Source organism: Rhipicephalus sanguineus, chromosome 9 (assembly GCF_013339695.2).
Source record: "Rhipicephalus sanguineus isolate Rsan-2018 chromosome 9, BIME_Rsan_1.4, whole genome shotgun sequence".
Lineage (NCBI taxonomy): Eukaryota > Metazoa > Arthropoda > Arachnida > Ixodida > Ixodidae > Rhipicephalus > Rhipicephalus sanguineus.
This window is the reverse complement of record NC_051184.2, coordinates 47,770,428-47,787,556: the sequence shown is the minus strand read 5'-3', so window position 1 is coordinate 47,787,556 and position 17,129 is coordinate 47,770,428. Positions and strand designations below refer to the sequence as shown.

Here is a 17,129-nt window from a genome sequence, read left to right as displayed (position 1 = left end):
GTCGCTCCTGCCTTACGCGAATCACCCACGACACGACTGTCATTGCATTTACCTAAGAAATTAGGTAATTATTTTGTATTCCCAGAGCACTGCACAAGAAAAGGACACGCACGATGCGACATCAGGTGATTTTTTTTCGTTGTGTCGCGCATCGGCCACGAGCACTTGCACTGAACGAAACGAACCTGGCGTGGGAGATTCCGGATTACTGCAAAGCCCAAGTTCAATCAATTCGGTACATCTTTTTTTTTTCATTATAGTGAATGCCGAAGGCAACCGATACCGCACCTAAAAAAAAGTTTTAAATCACGGCCACCTGGATCGGGGCGCGCGGCGGTGTTTCTCCGGCCGTCCCATTCGGCGCGCGCCCCTTTGAAAAGTTGTAATTGAGGTAGTTCAGACGCGCGCCGCGACGCGGCGCTCTCCTCCCACCCCCTTGCGAAAATAGAAAACAGGCCCTTATACATAGCTTATCTAGATATCACCGGAGCGTATGACAACGTTAAGCAGGAAATTTTATGGGATATATTGAAAGAAGTGGGCATAGGGGACGACTGTATACAGCTTTTGAGGGAAATGTACCGAGAAAATGCAGTTTGTATAGAATGGGAAGGAATAAGTAGCAAGGACAGCGTTGAAATTAGCAAGGGGCTGAGACAGGGATGTCCTTTGTCCCCGCTGTTATTCATGCTGTACATGGTGAGGATGGAAAAAGCGCTAGAAGGTAGCAACATTGGATTTAATTTGTCACACAAACAGGTCGGCACGATGGTTGAGCAGAAGCTTCCAGGTCTATTTTATGCTGATGATATTGTCTTATTTGCGGACAGTCAAGATGATATACAGCGACTGGCAGATATATGCGGAAGGGAATGTGAGGCTCTAGGACTAGGATTTAGTGCAACAAAATGTGGATTGATGGTATTCAATGATCACGAAGACCATGCGGTCTTCATAGAGGGCCAAAAAATACCGAGGGTAAGCGAGTACAAGTACCTCGGAGTATGGGTAAATGAGGGGGATAGATATATGGAGGTACAAGAGAAAGCAGCGGTAGCAAAGGGAAAGAGGAATGCTGCAATTATGAAGCACAGAGCTTTATGGGATACAATAAGTACGAGGTGCTTCGAGGGCTGTGGAAGGGTGTGATGGTCCCGGGGCTTACATTTGGGAACTCAGTGGTTTGCATGAAGTCAGAGGTACAATCAGGATTGGATGTAAATCAAAGGACGGTGGGCCGCCTCGCGTTGGGCGCTCACGGGAAGACGACAATTGAGGCTGTAAAGGGTGATATGGGATGGACAGGCTTTGAAGTGAGGGAAGCTCAGAGCAAAATGAGATTCGAAGAGAGGCTGAGGAAAATGAAGAACAGTAGATGGGCAGAGAAGGTTTTCAGGTATTTGTATAGAAAAAGCGTTGACACGCAGTGGAGAAAAAGAACTAGGAGGCTCACCAGTAAATATACGGCTAGCAGTGCGGGCGATATTGCAACAGGGAGCATTAAGCGGAAGGTCAGGGAGGCGGAGAGGACTTATTGGATGACAGCGATGGAAAAGAAGCCGGCTCTGAGTAACTACCGAAAGGGAAAAAACGAAATAAGGAGGGAAAGGTTTTATGATAATTCAAGGGGAAGCGCTTTACTGTTTGAAGCAAGGTCGGGCTGCCTTAGAACGCGAAGTTATAAAGCGAGATTCAGTAACGAAGACGAACACTGTACATGCTGCGGGGGAACTAAGGAAACGATGGAACATGTACTGATTGAATGTGGCGATATTCAACCAGGTATACTTGTGGGCACGAGTCTACAGGAAGCCTTGGGTTTTAGGGACAACAATGGAAAGCTGAACACGTCCGCGATAGAAATAAGTAAGAGACGGTTAGAGTATTGGTGGCAGAAGAGTAGAGATAAAGTACAAAAATAAATAATGGAAGGGGGGGGAATAAGGTCATTCTGCCTTAAGAGGCAGAGAGATAGACCGTGAATTTATAAATATTTTGGTATAATAAGATAGATTTAATCAATGTAGACAAGGTATTAGGCCAGCATGAAACAAGGAAGTTTTTCTTTTTTCTTCGAGCATGGTGGCAGACATGCCACCGCCCCGTTATAAAGGGGACGCTCATAGCATCCATCCATCCTTGCGAATGATGCCGCGCTGACCGCGCCGTAGACAGCCGCAGATGTGTTTGGAAAAATGCACACTGGACATCGTGCACGTGGTGACTGGAATCAAGGTACGCTATTATCTATTGTTAATCGGGCTTTACACAGTGAGTGTTGTTCTCTGTAGCATGTTACAATCGAGATAGAGCCAAGCAGCGTGCTTAAGAGACTTCGTGTGGCGCGGCGCGTTCATGTGCCATGACCACGGCCGCTACATAAGTGCCATGACACATGTATTGTGCCGAGTACGTGATTTTCCGTGCTTCTCATTCTTTGTTTTGGCACTCGTTTCTCCCACGGCCGCCTGGACCGGCGCGCGCCATGCTTCTTTCTAAATACATTTCGTCGTCGTCGGCACTGCATAGATGTCTTCTGCGGTCGAGCGCTGTCTTAACTGGAGAACAATTGCGGTAATGAATGCTGTAGTCGTTTTCTCCTTGCCGATGATAGGCAACATTTTGATGTGGGCACGTCTCTTTGCATTCTGAAGTTTCCACGATACAACAGTGATGTGAATACGACGTTCTTATTTAAGCGCAGGCCGCATGTAGGCGAATTTGAACGCGAAAGCGATGAGCGACGCTTGTCGCCTGCGAATTAGCTAAGGGTCGGTCGCGCAATGGCCACTTTCTCTCGTTTTGGTATCGCTTGTCGTTTTAACGCGACAGCATGAAAGAGCCCGTTTCCCAAGCAACATTTTATCCTTGGCAAAATGTCGGCCTGACGTCGCTGGCGAACACACTGTCGTTGGCTCAACCTTGGCAACCAATGTAGGGCCGGTCTTGGTTATTGACATTGGCCTCATGTGGGCCTGCGTCGGCACCCGATGTAGGCCCGTACACCGTGGCCGACGATGCCGAGTGCATGCCGCTCGCGGGTTGACCAAGGCCCGACGTTACATAAGCGTCGATTTACCGACGGCCGTAGGTCGGTTGCGGACGTTTCTCGCTAGTATTGCTGCTTTTTTTTTTCCCTATTTTTTTGTGCGTGTCTAACAAAACGCATCAATTGTTTTTCTGGTGTGTTGGTGCGTGTCGTATTTAATGTGAACGGGCAGTTTATAGAGGCGTTTAACTCTATCTGAATTAATTACGGGCAGAGTGCACATGTAATACGGAAATAAACGCCTCTAACGGTCTGCACTAATTAACGTGTTAATACGTAACACACAATAAAAGAAAGACGTGAATATAAGTTTTCTCTCTTAGATGTTTCACATTGTCATACCACATTGACTTCAAGTAATTTGTTTTAGTCTGCGTACCACGAGGTTACGCCTGTTAGCTGTAGCTGCGAGTTTTTCACTCGCTCGCCTCATTTACCGTGTTTTTCAGAAACGTGCCGTACGGCTGCGTGCCTTACTGTAAGTCAACCCAAGAAACATTACGTTGCTCGACGCCAAAGTGGCATTCCTTCCAGCAGGTAAAGCTCGCGCACTCAAGGCCGCACTCAGAAAATAAAAGGTTTTTAATAAATCTCGTGCTTTCCTTCACATGTATACTTTTACTGATATGCTGCACTTAAGAACACCAAACACAATTTCTTGAAATGTGACTCACGGGTGTTTTCGCTTCGGTCACCATCATCACGACAATGGATCGGCGCACACACACAAAAATAGTAAAGACATATAGCGATAGCCGCCTATCATCCTTTTATGTGCTTTTTGTGAGGGTGGGGGAAGTGCTTATGCTAGCTCACGGTTACTCTACAGCGATATCTCAGGCGCCGCAAACCTTCCCGCATAGAGCGCAAAGGAATGGAGGGGTAGTAGGCGCGCGCCGCGGTGCGGCGAAAGGAGCGGTCACGCCCCTTTCTGCAATTACGCCTCCTCCGTCCGAATGGGACGGCCGGAGCAACACCGCCGCGCGCCCCGATCCAGGTGGCCGTGTTTAAATCCTCAAACACCACAGTACTTATCTTTTACTATGCGCCGCCTATGCAGAACCACGTAAAAGACGAGCTTTTCGTGAAATAAAATTGAGTGTCAATTTTTGCGCGCCGAAACGAAGATTGAATTACGTGGTATGCTAATTATTTATAACCATGTGAGTAATCACCCAAGTAATTTACGTTGTCATGGCTTCGTTGGTTCCACCTTCACCTTCGCAGCGCAACAACCCCTGCTGGCCATACAGAATTAAGCAACAACAACAACAACAATAAAAAAATTGATTTGTTATTGGGCGTTGTCGCTGAGTGGCTCGATAGCCTCGTTTCCATATTTCTCCTTAGGACAGACTACCACCTTAGCACGCAGGTTCTCTAATAATGTCCTTTCTGTCGGCGATCTGTTTAAAACATCGTAGCCGCTGCAAGTTCACTTCTTCGGCTTGCGACTCTGTAGATGTGGTAAGAGCTTTCATTCAGACTACATTTGTATATTCATCTAATTCTTGGCACTACTTTGTATATTTTGTCTGTGTGCTTGGTGATGGCAAAGTCCCATTACTTGCGTTGTCCGCATCTACAAAAAAGGATTCCTTCATATGTACACGTCTTGAAAACTCCATTATATCTTTGCGTAGATCGTACTCGTTCGCCGCATTGTTTGTGGGGCAGAATGTAAGGCAGCGTTTGAGAAGACTTATTTCGACTGCATTCAAGCTCTGTCATATGGCTACTACCTTGCTACTGTGGTCTAAGTATTGGACCGGAGTAACGGAGCTTTCTGCTGTGTTTATCGAATTATTCCGGGAACATTTATTAGCAGGAGTACTTTTACGCTGTTCTTTGCTCAACAGTGTCCTTTCTTGCGAAGTCTGCAAGAAGCTTTGTATGTTACAAATATCCGACTTATCCTTGAACATGCCTCTCCAGTGTGGGATCCTCATGGTTAAACTCTAATCTATAAACTTGAACGCATACAAAACCGTGCTGCAAGCTTTGTCAGTGACCATTATAACTTTAACTCCAGCGTTACCTGCATTAACAGTAACTTAGGATGGAAACTCCTTGAGCGCAGAAAATTCTTGCGATTAAAGTTTTGCCATTCAGTCTTTTGTGATGAAATTCGCATTAACAAGAGTTTATACATAATGAGACCATACTACGTGTCACATAGAAATGATCACTCAAAAAAATTCCGCGAGATCAGCTTTCGCACCGGTGTTTTTGCTAATTGTTTTTTTCCTTTACTACTCGTGAATGGAATAAGTTGCATGCGTGTGTTGTTGATCTTCCAGCATATGCTTTTCGTGAATGCGCAGGCACTGCTGCGCAAATGTCTGCCATTTTTTAACCGTAAAACTGCGTGCTTTTTTTTTCCTCACCCCCCTACAAAAATGCCCATGTGGGCGATGTAGGTTGCACGAATACATAAATAAATAAATAAACGGTTTTTCTTCTCCACGTTTCACAAATTCGGTAAGTTCTTCAGTTCCCTCTTCAGTCAGTTTATTATTTGTAATAAAGTTGGTCGGTCATAAAAGTAAGATGGTTTCCGCAATGTCCTTTAAATATGAATTAATGACAAAGAGACACTTCCTAGTAATGCTACATTTTGTTAATAAGCTGGGTGGTAGGGCACCCAGTAAACATCTTACTATAAGACCGTTCCGAATTTTCCTTTCATTGATGTAGCTAGAGTATGATATAAAATGCAGTCTGTAGTTCGTTTATTTTTTGGTGAGTTTGCGTGATTGATGGACGCGACCGGATTTGCAATTGTCTGTACTGCCCTTGCTTGCTGTTTGTCAGTCATCTGTGCTTCTTTTGGGCAGATTTCCGGGGAGAACCGTTTACAGGTAGTGTGTTCGTGGTGAGGTCTGCGCCCGATGCCTTTCTGTGCATCTTTTGGTTTGCTAGCGTATAGAGGTGTCTGCGTGTAAGTAGTGCTTTTACCTGTCGGTTTTCATTGCTGTGTGCGTTTCGTTGGTGGTGCTGGTTCAACGTCCATCTAGCCCATATAGTAGGTACACAACGACATCACGTCTTACTTAAGCCTCTTATCAAAGTATTTCGAACAGTTCTCACCACGTAATTGCCACGTTCATTTGCAGCCCATGCGTACATGATAATTATAATTGTCAGGGTTTTACGTCCCAAAACCACAGTATCATTATGAGGGAGGCTGTTGCGCAGGGCTCCGCAAGTTTTGACCATCTGCTGTTCTTTAACGCGTACCTAAATCTAAGCAGATATGCCTCTAGCATGTCGCCTTCAACCAAATGCGGCCACCACTGCCGGCAGTCGAGCACCGTAACCACTCGATGGGTGCTGCCCATACGTGATGTATGTCTTCGTTAAATATATTGACGCAACTTTCTTGCCCCCGGCTGATATATGACCCGTCCACGCGAACAAAACTAGTATACATTCCTGGTATCTATACATCTACATGCATGGATATAGGAGCCGGCGTGCGTCCGCACTCTGGCTTTCCCCGCACCACGGTCTAGGTGCCGACCGAGAAGCGAAGCAAGGCTAGCGATTGGGAAGGCGATACGAACGCGGTCCCATTACGCTTTCGCATTCTACTCTTGAGAGTGAAGCTCAAGCATCCTCCAAGTTTTTTGCCACTTACTCTTCGCATTCGACACGCCAAACTATCTAAATAATATGTAGTCTATTTCTCTCACCACCTCTTTTTCCCTCTTTCTCTCTTCTTCTCCCCTTCTGTGGTTGAGGGAGATAGATCAAGGCGTACACATACAGGGTGCTAAGGAAGGCAGTTGCTGCCTTGATGAAGACAAGTTCACTTCTCAAACCTTTGGCTCTAGCGGCAACCCCACGTTTAAGCATTTTTCATCCTCGAGTTCGCAAAATCTTACCGCTACTTTGGAGTCTACGTCCCGTGAAATCTAACTTGCCCCCTTCATATTAACCATGTCATAAGCAACGCTAACCGACTGCTCACACGCATACGACGGCATTTTATTAATGCCTTACCACAACTGCTGCTTTACAAATCATAAATCCGCACGCCTCCTTTGTATGGGACCCGAGCTCTACCAAGCTAACTATTTTACTCGAAGTTGTTCAGAATAATTTCAGTCGATTCAATTTCCGAAACTAGAATGGAACTGCTAGTGTCTCCACCATGAAGCAAACTCTCAGACTATATACCGTTATTTTTTTCGCCACTCACTTTTTTTCATAAAATTTACTTCCGTAGCAGCCATCGGGTCTGACGAACTAATCTCTAACCCGTCCTTTCACTCTGCTCGCGTCGACTACTTCCGCAAAGTTGAACTTATTTCTTGTCCTACTGATCCCTGTTCCCACAATTTTATTACAAGCAGGTCACAGGATTGCAACCACCGTCCTGAAGCATCGCCGCAATTCAAGACTATCAACTTTTTTAAAACACTAGCTAATATTGTATGATTAGAAGCCTAACAACTTGTATAGGTCGCAGTCATTCCATAAGACGTATTAGAATGATAGTGTTAGCTGAATCTTACTTTTTTTTCTGGTGATGTTATAAACCTTCACAATAGCTTAGGCTATAGTAGTGATATCTACCGTGCCTTATTACGCTTACACATCTCTTGCCGTTATAAGAAATTGCGCCTCCTTTTGTAATGCCTCGAGATCAAATGAAATAAAGTGGTATGAAGTAGTGTATTGACAGGTCTAGTACATTTTGTGGTAGTCAGTAAGCTCACAAGGACTGAACAAACCGCGAAAATTGCACTAGGCATCCAATGAATCATCTTTGACAGGCTTGTTCAGTGGAAGGTAGAGAGGTCAGTCGACAACTTATTCAAATTCGATGACACATTGCACCATGTGGAATTTGTAGTCCGAGCTTCTATAGAAAAAAACTTCAGGGGTACAAAATATCAGAACATCGCCACGTTAAGAAGGACTATTGTCACAAACGATCGCGTTATAAAGCGCGCGCGAGGCCGCTTTCAAACTGCTACGAGACAGAACGGCGCGAATCGCGCGCCCAAGAAGCGCGAAAGACGAAAAAAAACAAGCATCAAAAGACGCCGGCGCGCCGCATCCTCCTCACCCACTCGAGCCAGACGCCGTAAACACGATCGAACGCCTGGCAAAGCCTGGATCTTTCTAGAAGGAGGGGGTGACGCATCCGCGAGCGATGCCGTCGCGATTCGAACATACGTGCAGTACAGGCTTACCTGTACTGCACGCAGAAGAAACATCCCGACGCTTCTAGAAACCGGGGAAGAAGGGATAAAAGCGTGCAAACGACGAAGAAGCCGCAGTCAGTGAGTAGTGCAGACAGGAGTCGAGAAGTCAGTGAGTGAAGGGAATGGCCCGGTGATGGTGAAGTTATGCGAAGTGTGGCTCCGTTAGCCAAGAAGACGTGGTTATGATGGTGTGCGGAGCCGATCGTCAATTTGGAAGAATTGGATGACGACGCCGTGTGAGCCGTGACAAGTCACGACGACGGTTGAGCTACGACGATCAACGCTGGAGCTGGCGTGAGTGTTTCCTTGAAGAGAAGCATTCGATTACCGTCCATGTATTGCGGACTGGATACGCCATTGTATATTTCAGGACTTTAACGGTCATTGAATAGTTGTAATGCATGCGATTGCATTCGTAGCGTGTGATCTGTTTGTTTAGCTCCCGTTGTGTAAACACCATCTGAGTATTATTGTGAAGCTGTAACTGGTATCAGCCGAGTGTGCACGTGTTTGTGTTATTTGTATTGCCTTAACTGAGAATATATTTCGTTTTCGTTGTGTTATCGACTCTCGGCTCTGACTCGGTCTTTGGACCACAACCGGCGTTCGCTGGCGCACCAAAGGACCAACTCTAAATTGTCCGCGCTTCCGTGGTGCGTTTTCGGAGGGCCTTGTGGGCGGAGGGCCTTGTCCTCATGTGGGAGACTTAGGGTCGGTCAGCACAAGCACAGCAAAACTCTCAATAAAGCTGTTATCAGCCAATAACTTAGATCTTCTTACATGCATTCAATGCGACAGTACGACATGTCTGGGCGCGTAAACTATTTCGCGTCTATGTTGCATGACACTGTGCCATGGCGTTATCACAGGTATGTGACCTTAGAACTTAATGTTCCTACGCGAGCTCCCGTGACTGCCCCAAGACGTTATCCTTCGGTGATGCAACCTTGCCACGTAAGGTTGTTATGTTGTCACATGACGCGACCATGCAGCGTAACGTTCTTACGTTGTCGCATGAGTGTGTCACATGACATGATCAGTTGGTCATGCGACCTGGCACCTTAAGTTTCTTACGTTGTCCCATGACCGTGTCATATTAAGTGATTAGTCGGTTCTGCGACCCCCGCACCGTAAAGTTCTTACATTGTCTGATGACTGTATCACATGACGATCACCTGGTCATTAGACCTTGAAACGTAAGGTTCTTACGTTGTCACATGACGTAGTCGCTTAGTCATGCGACCTTGCACCGTAAGGTTCTTACGTTGTCACATGGCGTGATTATCTGGTCATGAGACCTTGCAACGTAAGGTTCTTACGTTGTCCCAAGACCGTGGCACAGGACCTTGCATCGTAAACTTTTTACGTTGCAAGGTACCTGGAACGTAAGGTTTTTTACGTTGCCACATGACTCCGTCACAGGACGTGATTACTTAGTCATGTGGATTTGCAGCTTAAGGTTCTCATGTGGTATAACGTGACTATGCCAAACGATGTGATCACTTTACCAGTGAACGTGAATGTGAAAGTTCTTACGTAATCACTTGGTCATGTAATCTAGCAACGTAAGGTTGTTGCATTGTCATGTGGCCTACATACGACGTGATCACTTCGTTATGTGCTCGAATTGGGTCAAACCAATTTTTGAATTGGGCGCCAAAACCCACGCGCGTCATCACTTTGTCGCGTGTTCTTTTTCTGCCATCGAATGATATATCCTACTCTCGCCGCAATGTTTGTTTGAAGGGGCATATAATATTTTCGCATTACTAATTTTAACGCGCCCAGCCTTCCGCGAGAGTATTCAGCACTAAAATCCGTGTTTCCCTAAATTCTAATCGCCTGTATCAGAAGCTAAAGGTGCCCTTGCTGGGACGACAATTATTCAAGCCTGTACTAAAATTTAGCCTCATTAAATACTGACATATTCTCGGCACTTCACAACAAATTCATTTTTCCAAACACGCGCGCGGCTTTGTTTATCACAATGCATATGCGAATAGCTAATCATACCTTATTCTGTTCGATTCCCCCGGAAAAGGAGCACGTCATCTGATTCGAAGTTGCAGTTGCCGCCGAGGTTACAGAGCACGATCCATTCATTCTCACAGGCAACCTTATGCTAGCAGCAAAGAACTACCCTAAAGTAAGCCATGTGCGTGACTACGTCCCTTATAGCGCAGACAGCCCGTATACAGTGCCGCAAGCGTGAGGCTCGCACCACCCCAGTTAAGAGCATCGTGTAATCCATTCGTCAAACATGAGACCCAAGAAACGCACCTTCATGCGCTTGTTGCCAGGGCTTGCGACGCCGTAGGGATGGCCACCGAGGACTGCTGGTTGGCCAAGCAGCACCACGCACACCTGCGTGAAGTGAAAAAGGTAAACTTTCATTTCCACGATGTCGGAAACACAATAGAGGTTGGTACGCTCAGCGGAATGAGAGCGAAAAAGCATGTCTATGTGTGATATTGGCGCAAACCATTATTCGGAATGACTACTTCCGATTTGAGAGAAAATTGGAAGAATTTCAAAGATACACGATGGGGTCGTAAGTTCTCGAGTGTTGACATTGACAGTCTGTAATTGTCTTGTTCTCTTGAGGTAGCTCACTTTGCTCCGTGTAGCTCCTTGCGTTTTTAAGCCCTCATTTGCCTCTCATATCAAAAGTTGACGGAGAGGCTAAATGAGGCAGAGAATGTTCGCCGCAAACGTTAAAGGGGTACTGACACGAATATTTTCAGTTGCTTTTTTTGCGTGAAATGAAGGGTCAAGATCTGAAGAGCCTAGCAAAGGTACTGCTAAGCGCGAATGCGCCCTGAAAAAGTAATTACAGTATGTTTTAAAAAGCTAGTCTCGGTACCCTGACGTCACAACATGGTATGAGCTTCTCGTTACGTGCTCGAACAATATATAGTGACGTTTCCGCGGCCGCTCCGCACCGTGGCTCCGTCGGTGATGCACAAGCGGCCATCTTGAAAGGTTTGGCACCTAACGTCATCACAACCAGCCATACTGCTGCGTGAAGTCACCAGAATTTGTACTTTAGCATGACGTCAAGCTAGTGTCGATGTCAGTAGATGCGCCAGGGAAAAGTTGACTTTAATATCGAATTAAATTATATTGTTACGTGAATGAAGACTCGGTAGACTGTAGTCCGTAGATTATCTACACGATATATTTACAGGAGTGGTTGCAGCGCTGACCGGTTCAGCCAAGAGCCCGAGGAGAGAGAGATCTTCCTTCTCTTCGTCCGGCGCACACGCGCATGGTGCAAGGGGCTGGCAGTATGCATGTAGCATAATCCCCGGCGGCAGAAGCGCCGTCTCGGCGCATCAGATGTCAACGTCACTGGGAGAGTGGTAGGGCTTCAAGCGTGCGACATGTACGATATCGCTGGCCGGTGTGGAAGAGGAAGGCGACGAGGCGACAGGAGCGATTTCATAAGTTACCGGGGTTACCGCACGAACGACTCTGTATGGACCTGTGTATCGAGACATCAGTTTTTCCGACATCCCAACGTGACGGGTGGGCGACCACAGCAGGACCAAGGAACCGGGCGAGAAGTGCACGTCTCGGTGTCTGCGATCGTACAACCGCCGTTGGTTTTCTTGAGAAGTCAAAAGGCGAGTGCGGGCGGTTTCACGTGCATGGGCAGCCCTGGTGATAGCGTCAAGGGCATATTCACTGGTCGGTACTGCGGGAAACGGGATGGTGGTGTCCAGGGGCAACGTTGGTTGTCGGCCGAACAACAGAAAAAATGGAGAGTAACCGGCAGTGTCGTGGCGCGAAGAATTGTACGCAAATGTCACGTATGGCAAAGCAAGGTCCCAGTCGGAGTGGTCGGAGGAAACATACTTCGCAAGCATGTCTGTAAGTGTTCGATTGAGACGCTCCGTGAGGCCATTTGTCTGCGGATGGTAGGACGTAGTAAGCTTGTGCCTCGTTTCACATGACCGCAGAATGTCGGCTATGACCTTCGACAGAAATGTGCGGCCACGGTCCGTAAGCAGCTGGCGTGGAGCTCCATGTTGCAAAATCACGTCGTGTAGAAGGAAGTCGGCGACATCGGTGGCGCAGCTTGTTGGAAGAGCTCGTGTGATGGCGTAGCGCGTGGCGTAGTCTGTGGCCACAGCTATCCACCTGTTGCCAGAGGAAGACACGGGAAACGGGCCAAGTAGGTCTAAGCCAACGCGAAAGAACGGTTCTGACGAAATGTCAAGGGGTTGAAGGTACCCGGCGGGAAGCGTCGATGGTGTTTTGCGGCGCTGACATTTCTCACACGCCGCAACATATCTTCTGACGGAGCGTGCAAGCCCTGGCCAAAAGAAGCGTCGGCGGATGCGGTCGTAAGTGCGCGATACACCAAGGTGACCGGCCGTTGGAAGGTCATGAAGTTCGTGAAGGACAGCCGAGCGGAGGTGTTTCGGAATAACAAGCAGCAGGGCTGGTCCATCTGGGTGAAAACTGTGGCGGTAGAGTGCACCATCTTGGAGGACGAACGAGCGATGGGACCGGTCGGTAGACGATGATTCTAGGCGTTCGATGATAGTACGCAAGGACGCATCACGGCGTTGCTCGTCGCCGATGTTTGTTAGTAAGGAAAGTGAAAAGACGCAAGCGTCGGCGTCGGTGTCAGAGATGGTGCTCGATTCATCGACCGGGTAGCGAGACAGGCAGTCTGCGTCCTGGTGTAGGCGGCCCGACTTGTACGTCACTGTGTAGCTATATTCTTGGAGTCGCAGAGCCCAGCGACCAAGACGGCCAGTAGGATCCTTTAGTGACGAAAGCCAACAGAGCGCATGATGGTCCGTTATTACAGAAAAGTGCGTGCCATATAAATATGGGCGGAACTTCAAGACTGCCCAGACAAGAGCAAGGCATTCACGCTCTGTAATGGAATAGTTGCGCTCGGCAGCTGTAAGGAGGCGGCTGGCGTACGCGATAACGCGGTTGTGTCCCTGTTGTCGTTGGGCTAGGACGGCTCCGATCCCGTGACCACTAGCATCGGTTCGGACCTCCGTCGCAGCGGATGGATCGAAGTGGGCCAATATAGGCGGCGTTGTCAAAAGTGTGACGAGGCGAGAAAAAGCGGCGGTTTGAGCGGGACCCCACGTAAAAGGCACGTCTTTCTTCAGAAGTTCAGTGAGTGGTCGAGCGATTGTTGCAAAATCTTCCACGAACCTTCTGAAGTAGGAACAGAGTCCCACAAAACTGCGGACGTCTTTGGCTGATTGGGGTACAGGAAAACTCGTGACTGCACGAATTTTCTCTGGGTCCGGCTGCACACCCGAAGCATCGACGAGGTGGCCCAAGACTGTAATCTGCCGGCGACCGAAGTGGCACTTCGACGAATTCAATTGGAGGCCAGCTTTGCGGAAGACGTCAAGAATAGCTGCCAAACGCCGAAGGTGGGTTTCAAATGTAGGCGAATATACAAGGACATCGTCGAGGTAACAAAGGCAGGTTGTCCATTTGAATCCTTGTAGCAGAGAGTCCATCATACGCTCGAACGTGGCTGGGGCGTTGCACAGACCCGAACGGCATAACCTTGAAGTGGTAGAGGCCATCGGGAGTTACAAACGCAGTCTTTTCTTGGTCTTTCTCGTCCATAGCAATCTGCCAGTAGCCAGAGCGTAGGTCTATTGAAGAAAAGTAGCGCGCGCCGTGTAGGCAATCAAGAGCGTCGTCAATTCGGGGCAAAGGGTAAACGTCCTTTTTCGTAATTCGATTAAGATGGCGGTAATCAACGCAGAAGCGCCATGTGTCGTCTTTCTTTTTAACCAGCACGACGGGAGACGCCCAAGGGCTCGACGAGGGTTCAATAATGCCTCTGGCTAGCATCTTGTTCACTTCTTGTTGAATGACCGTGCGCTCTGCGGCAGACACCCGATATGGTCGGCGGTGAATGGGAAGAGAATCACCGATGTTTATGCGGTGCTTTACAACAGAAGTCTGGCCTAGTGGTCGATTATCGACGTCAAAGATGTCGCGGTAAGAAGCCAAAAGGCGGCTTAGAGCGGCTGATTGCTCAGGTTCGAGGTCCGGGGCTATCATGTGACGTAATTTCATGTCGAGGCGTGTGGTATCCGGCGGGCGACAAGGAACATCTGAGCACACGTCCGCAGCGAAAATGGTGACGTGGTCATCTGATAATGATCGGAGCGTGGCGACTGAGATGCCTTGGGGTAGCACTTGCTTCGTGAAGCCGAAATTTACAACAGGGAGATGTATCCGGTTAGCGGCTACGGTGACAACGCAGTGTGGTACAGTGATGTCGCGCGCCAGAAGGACATCAGCAATAGGCGTGACGACATAGTCCCCGTCAAGCACCGGTGAAGACGTTGCCATTTCGACGAATGTCAGGGCTTTAGGCGGCATGCGAATAAATTCTGTGGTACAAAGGCTGTTCTGGAGCTTGGGGCTAGTATCGGGCAGAAGAGGAAGTTCCAAGCAAAGAGTACCGGCAGAACAGTCAATCGGGGCAGAATGTGTCGAGAGGAAGTCCATCCCTAAGATGAGGTCGTGAGGGCAACTGGTGAGCACGGTAAAGAGGACGGGAACGTGGCGGCCGGCAATGCTTATTCGAGCGGTACACATTCCTGTGACGGCAACAGTACCGCCATCGGCGACGCGTACGGCTTTAGTTGTAGCAGGCGTGAGTACTTTCTTAAGTCGACGGCAGAGATGCGCACTGATGATGGACACCTGAGCTCCAGTATCAATTAACGCTGTCATAGAAATACCGTCCACTTGCAGATCAATTAAGTTCGTGTTCGTAGGGAGCGTCAACGGAGGATTTGGTTCAGACGAAAATGATGCAGCACTACCTCCAGGAGCTGCACGACCTAGTTTTCCGTCCGGGGCGAGACGTAGTTCGGCGGCGATGAATAGCGGCGTGGTTGAGGCGACGGGGAACGACGGCGTTGGGGCGACGGTGACCGAGCAGTAGGGCGGCTGTTGGGTGCGTCAGAGGCAGCATACGTACGGCTGGGCGGATACCGGTGAGGTGCAGCGTATGGGCGAGAAAGCGACGAGAATTGGCCCCAATAAGGCGGCGTCCAGGTGGTTCGGCAGTGACGGGAGACGTGACCCACCCGGTGGCAGCGGAAGCAGATGGGCTTGTCGTCGGGAGTTCTCCATTCCGATGGGTTGCGGGATCTTGGAGGGAAATAGGAGTCGTTGCGGGGTGCACTCGTTGGCGTCGGTCGGTATTCGGGTCGAGAGACGGAGCAGGCGACAGGGAAACCGAGATTGGCAATTTCTTGACGCACGACGGCCTGAATAACAGAGACCGTGGGGGGTGCTTGGGCAGCGGCTTGGTCAAAGGGAGGTGTGTGGAAGGGCGCTGGACTTGCGGCTTCAAGCTCCCGTCGAACGATGCGCGTCACATTCTCCTCAAAGGGTGGTGTGGCGCCGAGATCGGAGCACGTTGATGTGACAGCCGTGTTCGGTAGCCGAGCGAATTGAGGCAGTACGCGGCGGCTTTTCGCCCTTTCGAAGCGGCGGCATTCCTTAATGATGAGGTCGATGGTCGACACATTTGTGTAGACGAGCAAATTGAAGGCGTCGTCCGCGATGCCTTTGAGTACGTGGCCCACCTTGTCAACCTCGGACATTTGTTCGTCCACTTTTCGGCACAGCGCGAGTACGTCCTGAATGTACGAGACGTACGACTCGGTCGATGACTGGACACGGGTGGCAAGTTCTTTTCGTGCTGTCATTTGGCGACCGGACGGGTCCCCAAAGATGTCGCGTAGTCGCTCCTTGAAAATGTCCCAGCTGGTGAGCTCGGTCTCATGGGTCTCGAACCAGACACGCGGGGTGCCTCCCAAGTAGAAGATTACGTTGGCAAGCATCATGGTGGGGTCCCATCGGTGAGTTTGGCTAACACGCTCGTACATGCTGAGCCAGTAGTCAACGTCAAGGCCAGCTTGGGCGGAAAATGTACGGGGTCGCGGGGGTGGGACACCGTAAGGTACGTTGTGGTGGGCGCCGCAGCTGGAGACCGAGACGAGCTGTTGTCAGTGGTAGCCATGGCCGGAAACTGGATGGTGAGGCCGCTGCGAAGCTTCGTGGTGAGGACGGGGAACGTTCCACCTCCACCAAATGTTACGTGAATGAAGACTCGGTAGACTGTAGTCCGTAGATTATCTACACGATATATTTACAGGAGTGGTTGCAGCGCTGACCGGTTCAGCCAAGAGCCCGAGGAGAGAGAGATCTTCCTTCTCTTCGTCCGGCGCACACGCGCATGGTGCAAGGGGCTGGCAGTATGCATGTAGCAATATTGCTACATGTAGGCTGCCGGAATTCATATGGTCGACGCGCGTGTGTGCCCGACGAAGAGGACGAAGGTCGCTAGCTGCTCGAGCTCGTCGGAGCCGGTCTGGTCAGCGCTGCAGCCGCTCTTGCAAATATATCTTGTGAATAGCGACTTGTAAAAGCGACTCGTCACTCACGTAACATATTTGGTGGAGGTGGAACGTTCCCCGTCCTCACCACGCAGCTCCGCAGTGGCCGCGTCATTCAGCCTCTCGCCATGGCTTCCAATGACAACCCGTCCCCATCTCCATCTGCGGCTCCTACGACAACCTTTGTCGCGGTCCCCACCCCCCGCGATCCCGGGACATTCTCCGCGCAACCTGGCCTCGACGTCGACTACTGGCTTCGCCTGTATGAACGGGTCAGTCAAACTCATCGGTGGGACCCTACCATGATGCTCGCTAATGTTCTCTTCTACTTGGACGGAACCCCGCGCATCTGGTACGAAACACATGAGACCGAGCTCACCAGCTGGGACACATTCAAGGAGAAGCTACGTGACATCTTTGGGAACCCGACCGGTCGCCACGCAGCTGCAC

The 17,129-nt window shown here is 49.2% G+C and overlaps 1 protein-coding gene across 1 annotated transcript in view; it reads right to left on the bottom strand.

Moving 5' to 3' along the window:
* The window catches only part of LOC119405502 (nucleoredoxin-like protein 2), a 45,471-nt gene extending 29,168 nt beyond the window's left edge, over nt 1-16,303 (bottom strand). The window contains exons 1-3 of the mRNA XM_049419422.1: nt 16,248-16,303; nt 15,363-15,426; nt 10,546-10,629 (exon numbers count right to left, since the gene is read on the bottom strand). Of these exons, the coding sequence (XP_049275379.1) occupies nt 10,546-10,629; nt 15,363-15,426; nt 16,248-16,303 (204 nt within the window). The remainder of the gene's footprint in view (nt 1-10,545; nt 10,630-15,362; nt 15,427-16,247) is intronic.
* Between the last annotated feature and the right edge of the window lie 826 nt (nt 16,304-17,129).